Consider the following 20,523-nt stretch of genomic DNA (forward strand, 5'->3'; position numbering starts at 1 on the left):
TTGGCGAGGCGAAAGCAGCTGGTCCAAGCTTCTACGTGGTAAATCGGGACGAGTACGAGTATCTCCTTGACAACGGATCAAGATCTTGAGACGGATTAATTGTTGTGGGATAGTTATAAGTACAAGAATATACCCTCGATGCCTCTCGACGCTTTATTGCAAGGACAAGATCCTACGAGAAGAATACGAAGATCCTGACTGCCATCAAAGTACTTGTACGGAGTATACGAGTCCTCGTACAGACGATACGCTCAAACACTAGGCACTTGAAAAACGCCACGCCCCCAAGTCTCAACGGTGAACGGCTCGCCGACTAAAAGCCATGGGCTGGACAAGTGGAACACATGACCCTGGCTCGTCTGCCCGTCAATCTCGAGTCTGAAATTCGCAGACCAGGGTTAGCCAACACCACTACCAAAAGGTGACGAGGGTCGGTTGAAGAGGGATTTTTCTAGTGTCGTCCTTGTCTCGTGGCAGACAAGATAGACAAGAACGCCAGGACGCCCATCACACCTATTTTTTTTTCTGACTACCTACTTGGGACTTGGTGAGCTCGCTTAGCTGTGACAAATGCAGATCGAACCCGGGATTCACCATCCACAATCAGCCATTAATATTCGTTGGTGCAAGGCTGACAACAACTGAACATTGGCATTTTGACATTTGTGACGTTTGCCTTGGAGGAGAAAAGATCCGACGGGATCTGCAATGCAATGCAATTGCGGTGTGTGCCTCGTATACTCCCAGGACGAGGTACAGAAAGGTATCATTGTCTTTTTTTCATGCTATATTGTCCCTACGGTATTGTACTTTGATCCCGAGCACCAAGTACTCGGTACCTGTGCTCGCCCTTGTATTTTTTTCCCGTAAGTAGCCAGTACAGTCATCACTGGCTGGCTGCTGTCGTAGTCCTCGCGATGACCATCTCGCTTCAGGCCCGTAGCGAAGACTACCCTGCTGGTAGACAAAAGATCGGCGATCTTTTGCTCTGTCGACGAAAAAAACAAAAGCTGAAAGCTGAGTGGGTGGAGATACAGTTTTACAGCTTGCTACAGTATGTACCCACGGAGGCCTCGGAGGTACATACCTAAGGGGAGGAGTACGAGGGTAGCATTTCCGGGGTAAAAAGTTCACGCGTACAGTAGTACTCAAGAATATCACTGGGAAATATGCTTCTTTGTACCCTGTTCACTTATGCTGAGTACCTTGTGCTTGTGCTTGGTAAAACTTGTTGTCTGGGAGAAAACACGAATAATACGAGTCATGGTAGCACTGGGAAATCTGAATCTGAATCTGATCCTTCCTGATCCTTCCACTCCACTCCACCACACCGTACCACACCGCGTCTCTAGTTATCCAGGTCACCCACTGTCCACTGTCCACTGTCCACCTTTTACTGGTACCTGTCCGTGGCTTGAAACAAGACGCGCCCTCACAGTACAGGAAATGACCGTCCCTTGCCTGCTCGGGGCCGAGCGAGCTCCATACGAGGAGCATACCTGAATCAATAATCAAAGCCTTCGCCTACCAATACTCGGGTACTCATACCTAGGAAAGGGAGCGAGATCGAAGGTATGGAGAAGAGACCCGCCTCAGCGGACAACAAGTACTCGGTACGAGGAAGGTATGTACTTCGTAAAAAAAAAAAGAGGGTTCTGGGTTGTGGAACCGTAGGTCCAAAAGGGCGATGGATTTTTTTGTCCACTGATCTACGAGTCTACGAGAAGATTACGAAGTAAAAGTCCAACGGCCCCTAAGAAGTCTTTGTGGTGCCTGTGGACACGGAGGGAGCAAGTTACATCATGATCTCCCTTGGGAGGGGGCTCCTCCAGGGCTCCTCTTGGGCTCCTCAGCTCCTCCACGGCCAAGCTGCGAATGACTCTCAAGCTTTTCACAAGTAGGAACTCCGTCAGGGGAGGCGAGGGTCTCTTTTAGTTGTGGCCATTGACAGACACGCCTTGACTGATACCTACGGAGTACGTACGGAGTAGGTAGCAGAGCAAAGCACCACCAGGCTGTACCGAGTACCTCGTACCCATCCAAGGACCCTCCTCGTACCCGTACCCCGTACAAGGACCGAGTACTGTATGTGGTATGGCCGCACTGCCCGCTCTCGCTTCAATGTCGACCGAACCAACTTCTTTCAGATCAGGCAGATAGATGGGTAGATTGATTGAACTCCCATTCAAGCTGGCACAACAACAACAGCCGACAAGCACCGACAATAGCTATTGCTCTAGCGGGGTGAAACAAGCGAAGAGGGAAGAAAGCCTTGCCTCTACCTAGTACATAACAAGGGTTCTCTCTGAGGGAATCGTAGGCAGGTAAGTACCCCGTAGTAGTAACTCGTATCTGGGTTTCCTCCCTGTGCATCGCTCGAGGGTAGTAGGTAGTAGTGGGGACCCGCGCCGGCATGTCCAGGACCAGGGCCAGGGCAAGGCGGTGCCGAAAAGAGGCCAGAGGCAGAGGGCAAGTTAAACGCTTGGGACCTGGATGGGACCCCCCGTGGATCCTGGGGTCAGCTCCCCAATGTGCCCAATAATGCATCCAATTGTCCCAATTGTCCCGCTACGGGGACCAACTGCTGAAGCCCGATCGGCGACCCAAAGTCTCTTTTTGTGTCTTTTGTGGCTGGGGGTTTCCTTCCACTTCCAAGCCAGGGCGCCATTTTGCGGCCGGGGTCACCAAGGACCAGGACCAGGGCTAGTAGTAGTAGTAGTTGTACCGAGTAGACTTGTAGTCATCATGAGGTCGATGACCCCGGTTCAGCGTCGAGCGTTCAGTTGTCTAGTGTTCAAGATCAGGTTCAAAGTTCAAAGGAGGCGGCGGAGGTCAAGTTAACAAGCCACATCAAGCACATCAAGTACCTCGTATCTCATACAGTGTAAATACCAGTGTAAATTGCAAAGTACACAGCGCCGTCTCCTCTGATCTCCCTCCCTCCCTTCTTTCTTACAGGACGAGTACCTGCTCGGCAAGGGCTCCACGGACCGGCAGGGCAGGCCTAGTCGCAAAACCTCCTCGCTTGTTCGCCCTACTCGTCCCTTGCTAGACCGAGATATCTTGACGTCTAGCGCTTCTTGGCGATCTCTCAAATCTTTCCCTGGCACGCCTGGGCAAAAAGCCAGCCCTGGTCGTTACGCTGCCGTGAGAAACGCTTGAGAGAAGGGATGGGGGAAAAGACTTCAAATCCCTGCCGAAGCCGCGTGATTGGCTGGTTCTGTCAAGATGGCGCGCCCCAAACTCCCCTTTTGTCCAAGTCTACCAGACACCCAGACAGACAGATATCGTCGAGTAGTTGCCCGCCCAGCTTCGATCGGGGTCATTGTTTCTCGATAATTGAATAACGAACGCGTGGCGGCGCTCGCCATTGCCCCCCCCCTCCCCCGTGATGTGATGGCCTTTTGTGACGGGCACACCAGCCCAGCCTACCAGCCCAGCTATGGGCATAACCAGGACCAAAGACCGTGTGCCTACTCGTCAACGACCGACTGACGATGGGAGGTGGATTTCTGGTGGACCAGGCAGGGTCTTGCGACGAAGGAAACGAACCCTGTCGACTCGACCACCCTTCCTCACCTCACCTCACCTCAGCTTCTCATGGTATCATTGACCATTCATTCCCCAACAGCTTTCCAGCTTCCAAGTTCCCCGTCGGAAAGACTTCGCGGTTCGCCACCGAAAGATCCCTCGGGAGTAAATAATTCAACTGACACCCAAAAAACATGTGGGTGGGATGCATGCACATCAATGCACATCAACACACAAGTGACAGGCAACACAAAACACAACCAACGTTCCAAAACGGTCTGGCCAACCCTTCGAGGCTGCAAAAGTTACTTTATCAATAGAAACAACAAAGATAGCCACGGCACATGAGGTTCATGGTCCCGAGTACCTCGTCAAGTTTGTACACTCTCGGAAAGCCCAATCTATGTACGTAAAACGTAAAAAAATGGTCACAATTAGACAATACTTTGCCGTATTGTATTTTCTGCATCCCGCCCGCAGTAATGTGTGGGCCGTTCCAGCGTGCTTCAATCCTGCCTGTTCTGGCTATGTATCAGCCTGTCCATCATCAAAAGTCCCCATCAAGGTGTGTTCGTATCAAGAAGTGAAGGAAAGGAAAAAAAAGACCATCCCAGTGAGTTCGTCCTGCAACCTGTTTCCTGGAAGTCCAACCGGAACATCCGTTGTAGACTCAATACAACTGAAATTCCCCCAAACCCTGGGACTCCCAGTCCCGCCCGTAAAGAGATAATCTCGTCAAGTCCCCGCCCAACATTATGTCAATACAATGAAATAGATTTTTTCTTGATACCCGCAACCCAAAAAAACACCCAGCCACCTCCCTTGCTGATTTTGGGGTATCGTAGAGTCTTGCCACTCATGAAATTCCAAGTTGGCGCCACATGGCCAACTTACCGCCGTGTTATTACAATGGGTCGTTGGAGACTCGACCGAATAAAGCAAAAAATGTTGTTGGCATGCTCGTTGCCATGCCTACTTGTAGTAGGCCCGAGTTTGAGGGCGAGCATGACACACTGATATTGCTCCCGTAAATTCATTCAAGCAGCCGCGCCACGTTCATGCGAGTATCTTTCTCGGTCGTCTTGCCGCTAGGTGGGGTCGGACTGCGACCCTCTGTGGCGCTGAAACTTGGACGGTTGTCTGCCACGTCGCGAAGTGATGCTGGGCGTGACAGGCTTGGGAGAATGGTAACCTCGGGGATTACCGAATCCGCTCTTCCTGCTGATCGATGTAGTCGCATGTCTTCTTGTGCCCGCCCCTTCCAGGTGCCATCAATCTCGGCATCAGGATAGTTACCCGTGCTGTTTCTGCGGTGCATCTCTGGCCACAGATCGATAGACGGCAATTGACCCACTATCCCACCAGGGCGAGGGGAGGTCACCGTCTTGGGCGAAATAGAACAATTCGACTGATTGTCCGAGACGAGCGACGGCGCCTGCTGGGGATACGATCCCTGCGAGGCTTCTGTCGCCGCGGGAGATGGAACAGGCGCTTCGTGCCAGTTAAGGGGGGGCAGCTGGCACTCTAATCGAGTGGGAGACCAGCTATGGAGCCCAAGGAGCGGTTTTCCCCCAGGGCTAGGAAGGTTACCAGATGCCGAGTGAGGTTGAAGAGGGCTCAAGATCGGCTGGTCAGAGCCTGGGTACAAGAGGGACCGACAATCAGTCTGCACCGACAATTGATGCCCGCCTGGTCGCGGAAGTAGGTCGTACCGACGCTCTGGTCGCAGGGCTAGTGTGCCTGAAGGGCTGACTTCGGACCTGTGAAAGGGATCCGAGACTGAGAAGGGTGGGTGAGCTAGCTGGTCTGGTAGATAAAGTTGCTTCATCGGTAGAGACGAGGCTGATGCCAGAATGGGTTGCGCTCGATATCCCACCATTTTAGCAGCGCCATGCGGCCCTGTGTTTCTTTTCCGGCGGTTCATGCTACCATTCCACCAGTTCTTGACTGCGTTGTCGCTCCGATTCCCCAGTCGTCGTGCAATTTCTGCCCATCGCTTTCCCATGTCGCGGACCAGTTGCTCAATCACTTCACCCTCTTCGGCCGAAATGGGTTCGTGGTTCAGCGACGGTTTCAGATTTTGGTGATATCGCTCTCGACATTGTTTGGGTGATCGGTGTTGCATGTGCTCCGAAATGCGAACCCAGTTGTTCGGGCCCTGTGTTCGGACAAGATGTAGCAGGGTAGCATCTTCCTCTGGTAGCCAAGGGCCTCGTCGGCCTGATCGAGACATGTTGATGAAGGAATGAATGAATGCGCAACCGGGTCTCAAGCACCGTGAACTAGCCTTGTTGACAGAATGGACACAAAAGTCGTGAAGGAGTTTCTGTCCAGGGCGAGTCCAGTCGATACAAGGAGCGTATATGTAGGAAGACGGCCTTCAGTGTCAGACTTGATCTGAGTTCTGCGCCAGTGGGGGTGGGCGTGAACGGTCCGTTGGAACCCTCAACTTAATATCCACACCTAAAACCTCCCAGGAGAAACGGACAGGAAAAGCAGTTCTGTGTTTGACGGTTTGTTTTGGAAGAACGGCTGTGTATAGGATTTTTGAAAGGTGAGCGCGATGTCGAGTAGGAAACGGTAGAACAGGCTTTCTGAAGAAGTTGAGAAAAAGAAGGATCGACTTGGAGGCAATAAATTCAAGATGTATTGGATGTTCAAATGATCATCCAATAGACAGCCAAGGTTACGGGTGATTCACCCCTCCGGTCCGCGCTTGACTTGAGTAATGATCCGAGCCCAATTCGTGTCTTGGGGAGGTGAGAAACGCGGCAGAGTTGGGGCTCTGTACTCTAAGGAAATGAAAGGGTGAAATGCTGATATTGAAACCTTCTGATCTTCGATGTTTGTAGACGCACGGATACAGGTCGAGTGGTCCATAGAGGGGGAATAAGGGAAAGAGGCGCTGAACGCACGAGCTAGCATCGCGCCATAGGAGGCGAGTTTGGAATCCTCGACGTCCTCATTCGGAAGCCCGGCTGGTTGTTTGTGGATGGTGGATGAGAAGCAAGAGCCAAAGCTGGGACCCACGCCCGTGCTTCCCGGATCACTCCTGAGTGAACTCTAAAGGGATATGGGAAAGGTTAAGGGTATGGGGCAGTTGTTCTTCGGCTAAGCCTGCCAGCTCACTTACCCAGGCCAAAGTCCGCAACCCAGCCAAAGAGGTACGGAAGGACCCAGGGAGACAAGGGCCCTTCAGCGCCAGCTCAACGCCGCGATCGCAGGGAAGCGCTAGCCCTTCTGGTCGTAGGGATCCATCCCCTTCGCCTTGTCCAAGGTCCGATGGGGCATGTCGAAGGGCAGGAGAGGAAAAGGCAGCGTAAGAGCCCGCTTAAAGTCGACCCAAAACGCCCAAGGTCTCCACCCGATCGATCTGAAGACATGGGTACCCCCCAGGTCCATTGAGCCAGGCCTTACCAGGACAAGCAAGAAGGTAGGCCGTCTTGACAAATTCACCCTCCCAACACGGCAGGGTGGAGGGTTGCAAAGTTCACGCTTCAGTTCTATTGCATGCATAACGCGCGGAAACTCTCTCGACGCTTTCGTCGATCTCTTCAAAGTTTCAGCAGCATTGAGATGAGTATCCCGTAGAAAACCTGCCATCATCCGCACCCAAACATTGAGGGGGTAAACCTGTTGATCAGACCATGTCGCTCCAAATCTGGACCAGCGGCAAGTCCCGAGCATTGTATTGTCCCACAACAACAAGCTGAAAGCGGACCCTTGGAGAGGGGAAAGAGGGTTAAGCAATGTCGAGACATGGGTACTTGATTTTCTTTGCGCGTCGAGTTAATCCGGTGTCGTTGGATCCTCTCGCCAGTGGAAACGGACCGGAACACCCCTGACCGGTGACGATGATAGCGGGTTTACCCACGGTCAGGTCGACAAGCGTATGTCGTCAAAGCACCGTTTGCTGAACTGCTCGAGGAAGCAGCTACAACAAGTATAGTGGGATGTCAGGTTGTGATCGAGACCTGAGAGAGCCGTGTCCTCTGACTGGTCCGAGGTTTGGTCTTCACGTCAAACATTTGACCAACTAAAATTGTGAGAGCCACGGCTTCCAGCCGGAGCGTTTTGACCGTTGTGGCCCCTGCGAGGCCTGGTAGTCGATTGGAGGAACAGCCTGACTGCCGATAGCGTTGGCGAGGCAAGGACCCAATGACAGATGAGAAACAAGGATCGCGATCGCGTCCGGAATCTGGCGCGCGGAATCCAGCGACCTTGGACAGGTGGGAACCTCCAGCAGGCTGAGACGACTAGCGGCGACTCGAGACGAACGCCACATTCATTAGAACATCCCCAAAGGGACAGTGGCCAAAACTTCCTCACGAGCGTCACCAGGCTTGTGCCAACTTTGGTCTGGGAAGATCATTGACTCCGCCAGAATAGCCACCCCATCAGATCCCGTCGCAAGTGCGAGCACCTCTCATAGTATCAAAGGCAAACCCTCCTTGTTGTGTGATGACCCCTCCCCGCCTTTGATTCTGTTATGACAACAACCCGTGTGGGATGCTGAGTGCCCCGGCTCATTTTCAGCTCATACTGCCCACACTAATTCCCTTGTGGAGTGGCAATTGTCCTAGAACGCCATCTCGCGGGGTATACACTGTATCCTCTGTTCAGCTCGTCTTGATCGTATTGAACATGATGGCTGTGATGCGAAATTGGTTGGTGGGGTTGAAAGAGGCTCTGAGTCGGTGCGACGATCAGGACTGTTTCCCCTGAATTCCCAGTCATCAGGAGGGGTTCGTCGAGTCCCGCGTTGAGTAGCTACAAGTTCTTCGGCGAGGGGTAAGATGCGGTCTGTAAAGTCTGAATGAGGCCGGAGTACCTGGCAGACTTCGGATGCGGTAGCCGGACTTTAATGGAGGGGGCGGCGAACACGAGGGTCAAGCGACGGGGAAGCGCTGAGGGTGTAGCAGGGGGGTCGGTTCTGGTGGTGGTGGTGGTGGTGGTGGTTGTACTGCTGATGGTGGTCCAAGGTCTCCATCACCTCGATTGTTAAAGGAATCAGAGTTCAGCTGCTGCTGCAGCATCCAGGGCGACAAAAACTTGTCCCAAAGTTGTCCGTTATTGAGAGGAGGCAAGATTCGCGGAGCAAAGACCGAACAACGCAAACTCTGGTCAACTGAAACATCCCGCAGCACACAATGGGAAGATAGTTTTCTCTCCATCCCCTGATTTTTCTCATTTGGGTCTGTTCTTGAGTTTTTCCAATGAACATCTATTTCCCTTTCCGTCTATATCGCTGCATGTCAAGAAGAACATTGCCGTCTTTGGACTCTCTATCCCCCTTCTCCTATTACCAACTTACACTCTTTTGATCCGATATGGGAGTTTCTCTCTGCTACATACCCGTGGTCCTGGTTCCCGGCGAAGAAGGGCGCCAACAACGTGCGGGCACCAAACTGGCCTGCGACCAGTATAGACCCATCTGTTCCTTTCCCCTGACGCGTTCAGCGTGAAGCTGCATTGCTTCTCACCACCCTGTAGCAAATCCTCTATTGCCATCGGCCGCGAGAGTTCTACCCTTTCCGCTGAATGGGTCGCGAGCGCGGCCACCACGGCGGCGCCAGAGTTCTGGATCTCGTCCTCGGCAACCAACCTTGAGTTTCTCGACCTGGACACAGCTCTTTCTCGGTCTCAGCTAGACTGCCCAACTCGGCATCTCGAGGGGGATCAACAACATCAACACCCAGAAACTCCACCCTCTAGAGCAGTTGTTAATTTGCCACAGCGCGAAGATTGACACACAACAGCGCGTCTTGCGCGTGGCAGAAGGTCCTAGACTTTGCTCACCCCCGTTGCTCAGGACTTGTTGTCGCAACCCGTCGCCAGTTGACCGACAGGAGAAGCCCGAAGATGCTTTCGACGGGAACTCAGATCGCGCACTCAAGCTTCACGTCAACGGACATCTCGGGCTCCCAATTTCCGTCAATATTGATCTCCAGGAGTCCAGGAGAGTCCAGGAGAAAGGGAATGTTCCCGGTTGCCATCGCAGCAGCGAGCTTGTATCACTCAGACGGGCTCAACGGGACTCCTCAGCACAAGCTCAGACGTTCTGAATGTCTGTACATTCGTAGGTTCGTTCACGCATGGCGATGATCAACTGTAGGAGTGAAGCATGGGCATCGTTTGCGTGAATTGTCCTATTAGTCTTCCCGTTTCAACGTGAGCTTTCTGATCTCCCACGGCAGACTGTGGACTGGTGTGTCCGTGACAACGAATCTTGAACCCTCAGTTGTCCTCTCATTCCTAGGCAATGTTCACAAACTCCCTCTTTTTCCCTCTGATCATGCCTGTAGCGGCGCCATCATTCTCTTGCCATGTTTCTTCGTCGACGTATTCTGTTTCCCCAGCTACTTCCCTTACCCTCCTCCCCAATACTCTCAATCCCGCGAGATTGAACCCCAGCTCTCCCTTCTGCCTGGTCAGCGTCCTTCGAAACTTGCTCCTCACCTCCTCCAACATGCCCTTCATGGCTCTTGAGCTCACAATCTGTTTTTGGTGCGTCTTCAGCATAAACAGCAATATCCGACAGGCCAAGGGGATGGCCCGGCCCTCTTCAGCCCAGAGAGCCAGGAATGTGAAGAGCGCGGGAATCTGGGAGAACGACAGGACGAGCAGCGCATCTTGGAGAGACGCCGAGGGTATCTTTTGAAAAGTGCTGAGCACATAGCTTGATGCGGATATGTTGTTGTTGGCAAGGAATATTGGATTCCGCTGTGGAGGTGCAGCTTTCGGATTCGTTCTTTTTGCTTCATCGTAGATTCGCATTGTTTCTAGATCTTCCATACCGACTTCCAGTGCTTCCGCTATTTTCTCCCCAGCCATCAACGTCTGGGCGGTTTGCTTGCCGGCCGGGCCTGCTTCCAGACCGTCCGTGTTGCCCTCGCCGTCGATCTCATTTGCGTCATTCTCCAGGGATGTCAAAAGAGTGTTCTCATACAAATCCTCCAGTTCTTTTTCTCTCTCTTCCTCCAAGAAAATTTGCTCATCCGTCTGATGCCACATACGGATGCTCTTATCGTGACTCGCCGTCACAACAAACTCCCCAGAGTGGGCCACTGCCATGGCCCAAATCTCGCCCTGGTGACCCTCCAGCTTTTGGATCTGCTCAAATTTGTCGGCATCATAATATTTGATCACTTTATCTTTGCTGGCAGAGAAGAAGTGATGGCCGTTCCCCTCGTCGTTATTCGGAACAAACTTGACGGCGAGGATACTATCCTGGTGGGCAAAAAAAGCCTTGTGACAATCTCCAAAGTCGAGGCCCCACACCCGGACGTTCTTGTCAGCGCTCGAGGTAACGATGAGTTTGCTATCGTGACTAATGTCCATTGCTAGAACAGGGAGCTTGTGGCCGTATAAGGTAAGGAAGAGTTTGAGCGTGTCCACGAAGAAGACCTTGACAGTATTGTCGAGCGTGCTGATGGCGAGGAGTCGCTCGTCGGGAGAGAAGCACACGCTTAGAATGTCGTCGCTGACCTGAAGGGTCCGGGTATGGGCAAGAGTGAGCTTTGCACTTTTCCGCGTTGTCCCCAGAACGTCTTCCTGGATGACTTGAAACTGCCAGAATTTGGCACTTTTATCGGCAGAGCCGGTGAGAAGGGATTTGCCGTCCGGGCTGACCTGAAGAGACCAGATGTCTCGCTCGTGTGCGTTAATGGTGTCCAACAGTGTTGATGCGGCAATATCAAACACTTCAAGTGTACCCTCTCGTGTCCCCACCACGACGATCTTATCACCTGGCAGAAAAGCCACGCAAAGAGCGTGACCGCAGTCTAGGGTTCGTAAACAAGTCTGTGTCCGTGTGTTCCATATCTTCAAGCTGCCGTGAGAGGCTGTCGCTAGCATTCTGTCGTCTGAGCTAAGCGCAACGCAGCGAATGTCTGTACGATGGCCGGGCATATCGACGGTGAGAGCGCGATTGTACTCTGGAGCTTCAGATGATTTCTTCTTATCTGAAGCCGCGACGTCGAAGACCTCGAGTTGGTTGTTTGAAGTGGCTACCAGGACCCGGATCGACTTGCCAGACTTTCCCCCTGCCCAGTCCATCGATCTGACTTTGCCTCCCGTACGGATAAGAACATGAGGCACAAATATGTCCGCAGCTGTTGCGTGGGAAATATCAGTCGAGTCTTCGACGTCGTCACCGACGTCAACCCCCGAATCGGCATCCGCTGTGCCCGCTTTCTCTCTTCTCCGTTTTCGCTTTCGCGCCAGAGATTTTCTGACTTCTGTCTCTGAGCGAATCCGGAATATCTCGACAGCTTTGTCGGAGCCGTGTACGGCAATCAAGTCGCGTTTCGGGTGGAATGTGATACCTAATGGCCGATCGCGGCCGTGGCGATAGAGCGCTCCTTGTTCCTGCAGGATATTTTGTCCTTCTGGTATGTTCATCCCCGTTTTCAGTTTTAAGACAGCGTCGTTGATCGACCACACTTTCAACTCGCCGTCATTTCCCGCCGTGATGCAACCGCTGTCGCCACTCATCAGCCCGAGAGCCCAACATTCTCCATTCGTTTGTGTGACATGCGTCTCGATACAGTGCTGTGTTGACAAGTCCCACACTTTAATCAGGGCGTCCTTGCTGGTAGAGAGGAGGAAATCATGAGATGTGGAGTCATCGTCGAGGGCGTCTTGGGCATCGCCAGCAGTAAGGAAATTTAGGGAAGTAATTTGGTCCTTGTGACCACGAAGACGATACAACCCCACCTCGGCGACCAAATCCCAGAGGATAACGTCGGTGTCCTTTGATCCGCTGGCTAGACGAACTCCAGAGTGATCAAATTTGAGTTGTGTTATCGCTCTCCGGTGTCCGTTGAAAGTGATGATCACCGTTGCTGTTCTCGAGTCCCATATTCGAATCTTGCCATCGTCGTAACCCACTGCAAACACATCAGGGTCGACCTGACTCCGGCAGATGACGGTGACAACAGCATGATCGTCCTCGATGTTCCATACTCCAACTTTTTCTGACGTCTTGAGATCCCATACCAAAACTGCCTCGTTAGCACCTACATAGGCACGACCGGCGCCCACTCTACCCTCATGCTCAGAGGTTGGGTCCCAGACAACGTTCGCGGCGGCTGTACAGATCTGGCCAAAGGTCTTGCTGTGCTCGAATTTGCTAAACAGGTCAGTACTGCTCCGTCTGGTCGCTGGATTTTGTCTTGACTTACAGATATGACTTGACCATTGCGGGAACTCTGGCGGCGCAAACTCGAGTTGAAGCCAAACAACTTTTTCTTGAAATGCGGAGAATGTAGTTGGCAATCGCTGCAAAAATGCCAAGACCTGAAAATCTAGTGTCGCAAGCGCAGTCTGCGGCTGCGCGTCCACAAATCTTGACGTTATCCTCAACACGAGCCACAGGCGACAGTAGGAGTGGCTGGTGACATGCGCTCCGTGGGTTACTTCCCACATGGGTGTTTGCCAAAGGACGGCCATCATTATCATTAGCAAAACGTTTCAACACTTCCACGAGTTTTAACCCAGACCTGCACCGCTTATCAGCCTGTCATGGTCCAACCCCCGAAACTTGAGGACTGCAAGCCAGCGCTACCCCTACTGCTGTTGTGGGCGGATTCCCTGGCCGCACATTCATGCAATCCCCATGCTGTATAAGGACGGACTCTACTTTTCTTGATACGAAGAAATCATTTGTTTAAAAAGATTGGAAAATTATCTTGATTTCTATGAAAGTATTTATTTTCGTTTTTCAGATTGAACGCTGAACACATCGTCGGGGTTTATCGGCACTGACTGATATGGATGAGCGCTGAACACTGACCACAAAGCACTGATCATAGCGCCACCGAACCGCCGGGGTTGATACAAAAAAAGAAATCTTCGGGATTTCCACCATATTCATCTGAAACGCCTCCTCATAAGGGAACATGAAACATGTCCGTCATCCTCGATAAACAAGCCAGGAAACATATCTCGGAGCAGTCAGTTGACTGACTAGGGTGGGTGGGTGGATGGATGGGTGAGTGTCTGATCGTCCTGTGTCACGACGTACGAGCCAGCGCCAGTGGGTCGGAGCAGAGGAATCGATCCAGGTCTTATGTGCTGGTGACGCCATTGGGATTCGGCGCGTATAACGTGCCCTTGGACCACTCCTCGCCCTCCATGTCCTTTTTCCACGTCGGGACCCAATCTTTGGCCCCCTTGAGGCCCGCGGCCTTGAAAGCCTGCTCAAAGTCGTGGATTATGTCTTTGATGTGCTCCAGCCCGAGACTGATCCGGATCATGTCGGGGGTGACGCCTCCCTTGATCTTTTCCTGGTCCGGGATCTGCTGGTGGGTCGTCCGCCAGGGGTGGATGATCAGCGTCTTTGCGTCGCCAACGTTGGCCAGATGCGAGCACAGTTTGAGGTTGTTGACCACGGCTTCAACCTCATCGATATTGCCCGCGACGCCGAAGGTCAGGACCGCGCCGGCTCCCTTGGGCAGCACCCGCTGTGCGAGCTTGTAGTCCGGGTGGGATGGCAGGCCCGGGTAGTTGACCCACGCGACGCACGGATGCTTCTCGAGCCACTGGGCAAAGGCGAGCGTGTTGGACACGTGTCTGTCGGCTCGCACGGGGAGGGATTCAAGGCCTTGCAGGAAGAGCCAGGCGTTGAAGGGCGACATGCAGGGGCCCAGGTCTCTCATGGCGTCCATGCGCAGCTTGGCCGCCAGGGCCTTGTAGCCGTACGTCTCCCAGAAGCGCATGCCGTGGTATCCCTCGGACGGCTCGGTGAAGCCGGGGAACTTGCCCGAGGCCGACCAGTCAAAGTGGCCGCCGTCGATGACGATGCCACCCATCGACGTGCCGTGGCCACCAATCCACTTGGTGCACGAGGCTGTGACGATATCTGCGCCTTGTTTGATCGGCTGCGCGAGATACCCGCCCATGCCGAAAGTGTTGTCGACGATCAGCGGGATGCCGGCTTCGTGGCACACGTCAGCGATGGCCTTGATGTCGGGTACGTTGAACTGCGGGTTGCCGATGGTCTCGATGTAGACGGCGCGGGTCTTGTCGTCGATGAGGTTCTTGACGTCCTGCGGGTCGTTGCCCTGCACGAACTTGCAGATGATGTTGAATTTCTTCATGTACACGCGGAACTGGTTGTGCGTGCCGCCGTACAGGTTCATGGTGCTGATGTAGTTGTGGCCGGGCTCGCACACGGAGGTGATGGCCATGAACTGGGCGGCGTGGCCGCTGGCCGTGGCGACGGCGCCGACACCACCCTCGAGCATGGCCATGCGCGTCTCGAAGACGGTGTTGGTCGGGTTGCCCATCCTAGTGTACACGTAGCCGTCCTTGGACCAGGCGAACTTGCTCGCCCCGTCCGAGGCATCGGTGAAGTTGTACGCGCATGTCTGGTACAGGGGCACCGCCCGCGAGCCGTTGATCGGGTCGGGTTCCTGGCCGCCGTGCAGCGCGACCGTCTCGTACTCGGGAGCTTTGCTCACTTCGCCCAAGTGTCCGGAAACCATTTTCTGTGTTGTGCTCTGTCTCGTAAGTCTTGTAAGGTTCGTAAGTCTTGAGAATCAGGGGGGAGCTCTTGTGGTCAGACAAGAAGACCTGTGACGAATTGTGGAATTGGTTGACAGATTTATAGATTGACTGATATTACAAGAAGGAGGATGAGGATGAGGATGGATCATATATGAGAATCCAAAGCAGGGCGTCTGTCCACCTTGATATACTGCTCTCTCTAATCAACATACGCCTTTCTCTCCAAGGCGGCCAATGCACGTCCAAGCGTGTGCCTTGCTGCATCATGCGGCGTTTGCTGTTGCTATGCACAGTAAAGATAGCGACTGCCTTGCAAGACCGTGCTTATCTCGACAGAGACCGGCGAATGGAGGGGTAAGGGGAGGCGGAGCGGGATGCGTGGTGTGGGTTGTGACATGCGAGATATCACCAGACACGGATGATACACGTCCGCGCATCATATGAACCCGAAACCAAGGTGTTTGTTTTCTTCCTTATTGTGTAGGAGGTTGAACACAGCCCTGCAAAGAATAGGCAATGATACCTTTCTTGGTTTGTGTCTCCTCGTCTCCCTACTCGCTCCCAGGGTAGCCCCTTTTGTCCCAAAAGCCGAAGATACCCGGATCGTCCGTTCCTGATTGGTCTACCCTTATAGAAGTGGTCCAAACGCCGCTTATCAAAAAAAAAAAAAAAAAAGCAAACACCGGCACACAAGCCACCAGCACCACTGGCACTACCAGTGTTATCTTTCTCGACTACGTCTTGTACATCTGTACGTCTCTGTATTTGTACTTTTGGGTAAGAGGTTGCCTGATCCTGACGTCTGGTGAGATCGAAGATGAAGGATCAGATGACTTTGCGCTGAATACCAGGTGATCGGGGGCTTCGTGCTCTGAGGCGGTTCTGAACTATACAATAGACACAGCTGAAAGAGGTTTTGATGGTGGTTGGGTGGATTAAGGGGGGAACACTTTCTTAGAGAGGGACCACGCAAAAAGAAAATGACTGGCATGTTCGAGTCCATCGGAGAACGGAGCAGCAGTGCTAGCTACGGATTATTGAGGTGTGGTTGTTTGTCATCAATGGCAGAGGGTAGAGGCAGAGGTTGCCAAATCAAATCTTGATGAATTGATATACACATTCATTCATAATGCTGTACATACATATTTTTCTATCGTCTACGTAGCAGCCAAAAGGTATTTCCATACACACATCATCTAGTAGACGGCGAAGACCACCCGCCGAGTCCCAAACACCACACCTGCCGAGTCGAGCGCTGGTATACTCTTTCAATAGAGCCACGGACCTGGTAAATCACAAATCAGTATGGTTGCGATGTAGTCGAGGAGGGACAGGATAGGGTAGGGTAGGGTAAGTGTCTTGTGAGAGTTCCTCACCTGTTATGAGCGAAACCTGGCGCTCGGCGTGTCCCGGAATCTGCATCACCTTGGAGTGGATGACCTCCATGGCCAACAGGGCGTCCTGGGTCCGGACCACGAACGAAATGTTGATCTCGCTCGCGCCCTGCGAGATCAGACGGATGTTGATGCGCGCGCTGGCCAGGGCCGAGAAGATCTCGGCGGCGATGCCGACCATGTTTTTCATCTTGTGGCCGACGACCGAGATGATGGACATTTTCGGCACGATTGTCGTGGAGCCGAACTCTTCGAGCTCGGACAGGGCCTCGTCGATCGCGTCCGAGAGGTTCGTCGAGCCGTACGCCGACACGGCCAGGCTGAGCGATTGCCGGCTGCTGCTGGCGAGGTCGACGGAGAGCTGGTGCTGGCCGAGGATGCCGATGACTTGGCCGAGGAATGCTTGGGCAGGGAGCTTGCCGTTCGAGGTGATGTTGACGAGGGCGATGGAGTCTTTGGTCGTGATGGCCGTCGGGACTCGCTTGGCCTGTTCTTTGCCGTAGTACCCGTGCGACGTCATGAACAGTGACCGGCTCATCTCCATTCCGGTAGAAGTGGGCGTCTGTGTTGGGCTGGGACTAGGCGTCGTCGAGTAGACCACGGTGCCGGCGGCGGCAGGATCCTTCACGTTCTTCAACCGCAAGTTGATGTCTTCCTTGTTCAGAAGGGACATGGTCAGCGGGTGAATCACCTCGCTGCCGTAGTATGTCAGCTCGACGGCCTCCTCCAGCGTGATCATGGGCAGCACTCTGGCCGTTGACACTTTGGTAGGATCCGCCGTGAAGATGCCAGCGACCTCTTTCCATATCTGGAGCTCCTCGGCCCCAAGTGAGACGGCACACAGCGCGGCGCACAGGTCTGAATAGCCACGGCCAACGGTATGAAGCAGCGAATGCGGCATTGAGCCGAAGAACCCGGTGACGACGGGGACTTTGCCTTGCGTGGAGCATTGGAGTATCGCATCTCTGACGGCATCTCGTAGCCCCTGGAGGAATGAGATGGGGTTTTGCTTGTAGGCCGCTTGCTGTTCCCGGGGCGAGCGCTTGTCGGCAGCTTGCACAATGTTTTCTAGGTTCACCATCTCTGCTTCGACCCCGTGGAGTGACAACGCGGCAGCAACCACCAGACAAGACAGCTTCTCGCCAACCCCGAGCACACGATCTTGCGTTCTGTCAGACGCTTCACCGATGACCCGCGTCGCCCCTAGGAATCTCCGTAGGGCTTCACATTCTGCGACGATGCTTTGTCGTAATTGCTGAATGATCTCCGAGGAGGAAGGTTGGGGGACGGCATCGCTGGGCAGGGAGTCTGCGACTGAAAGATGTTCATTCTGGATGAGGTCGACCACTTCGTCAAAGTCGACCGTGAGTACGTCCTCCTCTGACGACACGGCGCAAGCCAACGCCCTCAGGAGGAGATTCGTCGTGCCGACCGACTTGCTTGCACTGGACCGCGCAGAGCAAACCACGGCGACGTTGTAGTCGTTCAGGTATTGCGGCACGATGGATTCTGTGATGGTGCCCAGCAGCTTGCCCACGCTGGTGCCGCCATATTTTTGGATGAGCCATGGTCGATAATCCTCTGTTCGTGCAATCATTTTGTTCACTGTGTACTGTGTACTGTTCACTGTTCACTGTTGCGTTGTTGTGTTTTGTTTTTTTACTTCTCGAAGAGGTAGAGGACAGCAACGAATCAATATATCAAGAAAGGATTATGATAATGCAAATGCGACTTACGACATGTCTATAACCGGCCGGACACTATTATACAAATATAGTCATCTCTCCCAAAAGGCCATTACTGGATCATCTGCCCCGTACACACCGGAGAATGTTTGCTTGCCTCAGACCACCAAACCAAAGTCCTGGGGAAGTCCAGCAGTCGCCGAATGTCGAGGTGACGGCGGGATGGGCGGGCCTGACGAGAAAGATAAGGGAGGGCACTCCGACGGTGATTGACTTGCTATTTTGCTGACCAGACAAATCTCGTGATGAGTGGCGACATAGACGACCATCCCTCAAACGCCCGGTGGACTGGGCCGAATTGGACCAATGGTATTCCGGAATTCGTGGCAATGCTATGGCTACCCTAGGTAGAGAAATTTCGAGGGGCCGAGTTCGTTCAGAATTGGCAAGTTACGAATTGGTTTTACTGAACAAATCTCGAAGGGTAAAATCTAAAAGAAATAATATTGGCACAATACCTGACTGAGCTATACTCTGTTACACATAAAAACCAGGGCATCATTTTCGTCATTGTGGAAAACACAGACACAATCGTCAAGGAAATAGATCTATCAAACACCTTTGCAGAAAATCCCTTTTTTGCTTTTGTAATAGATAAATCCGTTTCAAAAATCAGCTTCCAGCTCGCCAAACACACTATTCGTTACAACGTCTGCGTTATCCTCTTCGCCACTATCAGAGACAGGAGCTGTGAAGACGTGGGGAGAGTGTTCCCGGAGGAAGGCACTGATCGATTCTTGCATGGCCGACATTTCCAGCAGAAACCCGTCGTGGCCGTCGGACGAGTTCAGCTTCATCAGTGTCGCTCGAGGCAGAGAATTGGCGAGTAGTGTCTGCTGCTCCGACGGGAACAGCAGGTCTGAGTCTATGCTCACGACGAGCGCGGGTGCTGGACATGTGGCCAGAACGGCGGCGACGTTCTTCGTGCTCGGGTGTTCTTCCGACGCCGATGGTATTGATGTGGTGGTCCTCCCTCTTGTGATGTCGTGAGAGTCCATCTTTCGCAAAAGGTGGATGTAGCAATTCGCGTCGAAGCGCTTCAGAAACTTGTCGGCCTGGTACTGCATGTAGCTCTGTGCCGAATATATCGTGGCCGGGCCGAAGTTCTGTGCCTCTGCCTTCAAATCTGTTGTCTCGGGGGTGTCGTCTCCAGCCACCGGGACTGGCGGAGAGGGGATCGAGGTCATCGGTCTCGAGAAGGACTGCGACGGTCGTTTTGGCCCTGACTTGCGTCGACCGAAGCGTGCCTCGAAGGACGTGTATGATCGGTAGGTGAGCATCCCGATCATTCTCGCAGCGCCTAAACCTTGTACGGGCTGGCCTTGAGGATGAGGAGCATAGTAACCCCCGCGAAACTGTGCGTCGGCTTGAATACATCGGATTTGCGACGTGTTCCATGAGATTCCCCACGCGGTTTGATACGCTGATGTCGATATCGGTATGACCGTTCTCACATAGCCTGGAGGGGTGCACAAAGCCCACTCAAGAGCAATCATACCCCCCATTGAGCCACCGATGACGGACGCAACCTGTCTCACTCCCAGCGCGTCAAGAACCATCTTTTGTATCCGCACATCGTCTCTGAAAGTCGTATCTGGAAAGGTCGGGCCATAGGGCTTGCCGATCATCGGGTCTGTGGTGAGTGGTGATGCAGAGCCGTACGGCGACCCGAGTGAGTTGAAGCAAATGACAAAGAATCGACTTGTATCGACGGCTTTTCCTCGACCGATCAAAGGTTTCCACCAGTCCTCGACATCGCTGCTTCCGGTGAGAGCGTGGCAGATTAGGAGGACATTGTCACCCTCCTCATTCAAGGTGCCCCAAGCGCTGTAAGCGACGGGGACTCGATGGAGCTGTTGACCCGATTCCAGAGTAAACGTCGGGACGATTGCGGTTTTCAAGTTCCGCACCAGGTTCGTGTAGTAATTGCATTCTGGCTGGACATTGAATTCTGCCTGGGGTCAGCGAATGTGTGGCCATGGAAGCCCGTTGTAAGGGAGAGAAACATACCAACATGCATAATGTCTTTCATTTCGGTCAACGTACAGAGTTGAGATCGCTAGATCGATGTCTGGTCTTCGTCAAAGTCCTTCTTCCCCAAACTGGTCTTGCGCTGGTTTTAACCAAGTATTGATTCCGTGCTATATCAATATCAATATCAATAGAACAAGAGTGCTTGTCCAGTCTCCGGCTCCACTTGGCCTTGAAACGCCTCTCGTAACACAGCCAGCCAATAAGGCTGAGGCGAGGACATGTATGTTTCGGTGTTTGCTTTTCGGGCTTTGCTTGGGGGGGAAATGCTTCCACTCTCTCCGGAAAGTGGGCCCGCGACTTTGGCCGGA

At 53.2% G+C, this 20,523-nt stretch overlaps 5 protein-coding genes across 5 annotated transcripts; all 5 read right to left on the reverse strand.

Annotated features, from left to right (window-relative positions):
- Positions 1–4,564: 4,564 nt before the first annotated feature.
- Z517_00692 (uncharacterized protein) lies at positions 4,565–5,764 on the reverse strand (the record flags this gene model as incomplete). The annotated part of the gene is made up of 1 exon (XM_013433656.1): positions 4,565–5,764. The coding sequence occupies one exon, from the start codon at positions 5,762–5,764 to the stop codon at positions 4,565–4,567; it is 1,200 nt and encodes a 399-aa protein (XP_013289110.1).
- Positions 5,765–9,786: 4,022 nt separating this feature from the next.
- Positions 9,787–12,733, reverse strand: Z517_00693 (uncharacterized protein; the record flags this gene model as incomplete). Its single annotated transcript, XM_013433657.1, has 2 exons — positions 9,787–12,688; positions 12,717–12,733. 2 exons carry the CDS (start codon positions 12,731–12,733, stop codon positions 9,787–9,789), a joined length of 2,919 nt encoding a protein of 972 aa, XP_013289111.1.
- Positions 12,734–13,601: 868 nt separating this feature from the next.
- Positions 13,602–15,020, reverse strand: Z517_00694 (uncharacterized protein; the record flags this gene model as incomplete). The annotated part of the gene is made up of 1 exon (XM_013433658.1): positions 13,602–15,020. One exon carries the CDS (start codon positions 15,018–15,020, stop codon positions 13,602–13,604), a length of 1,419 nt encoding a protein of 472 aa, XP_013289112.1.
- A 1,315-nt stretch (positions 15,021–16,335) lies between these two features.
- On the reverse strand, positions 16,336–18,033 carry Z517_00695 (uncharacterized protein; the record flags this gene model as incomplete). Its single annotated transcript, XM_013433659.1, has 1 exon — positions 16,336–18,033. The coding sequence occupies one exon, from the start codon at positions 18,031–18,033 to the stop codon at positions 16,336–16,338; it is 1,698 nt and encodes a 565-aa protein (XP_013289113.1).
- Positions 18,034–18,786: 753 nt separating this feature from the next.
- Z517_00696 (homoserine O-acetyltransferase) lies at positions 18,787–20,213 on the reverse strand (the record flags this gene model as incomplete). The annotated part of the gene is made up of 2 exons (XM_013433660.1): positions 18,787–20,132; positions 20,192–20,213. The coding sequence occupies 2 exons, from the start codon at positions 20,211–20,213 to the stop codon at positions 18,787–18,789; spliced, it is 1,368 nt and encodes a 455-aa protein (XP_013289114.1).
- Positions 20,214–20,523: the final 310 nt, after the last annotated feature.

This window comes from Fonsecaea pedrosoi (genome assembly GCF_000835455.1).
Source record: "Fonsecaea pedrosoi CBS 271.37 unplaced genomic scaffold supercont1.1, whole genome shotgun sequence".
Lineage (NCBI taxonomy): Eukaryota > Fungi > Ascomycota > Eurotiomycetes > Chaetothyriales > Herpotrichiellaceae > Fonsecaea > Fonsecaea pedrosoi.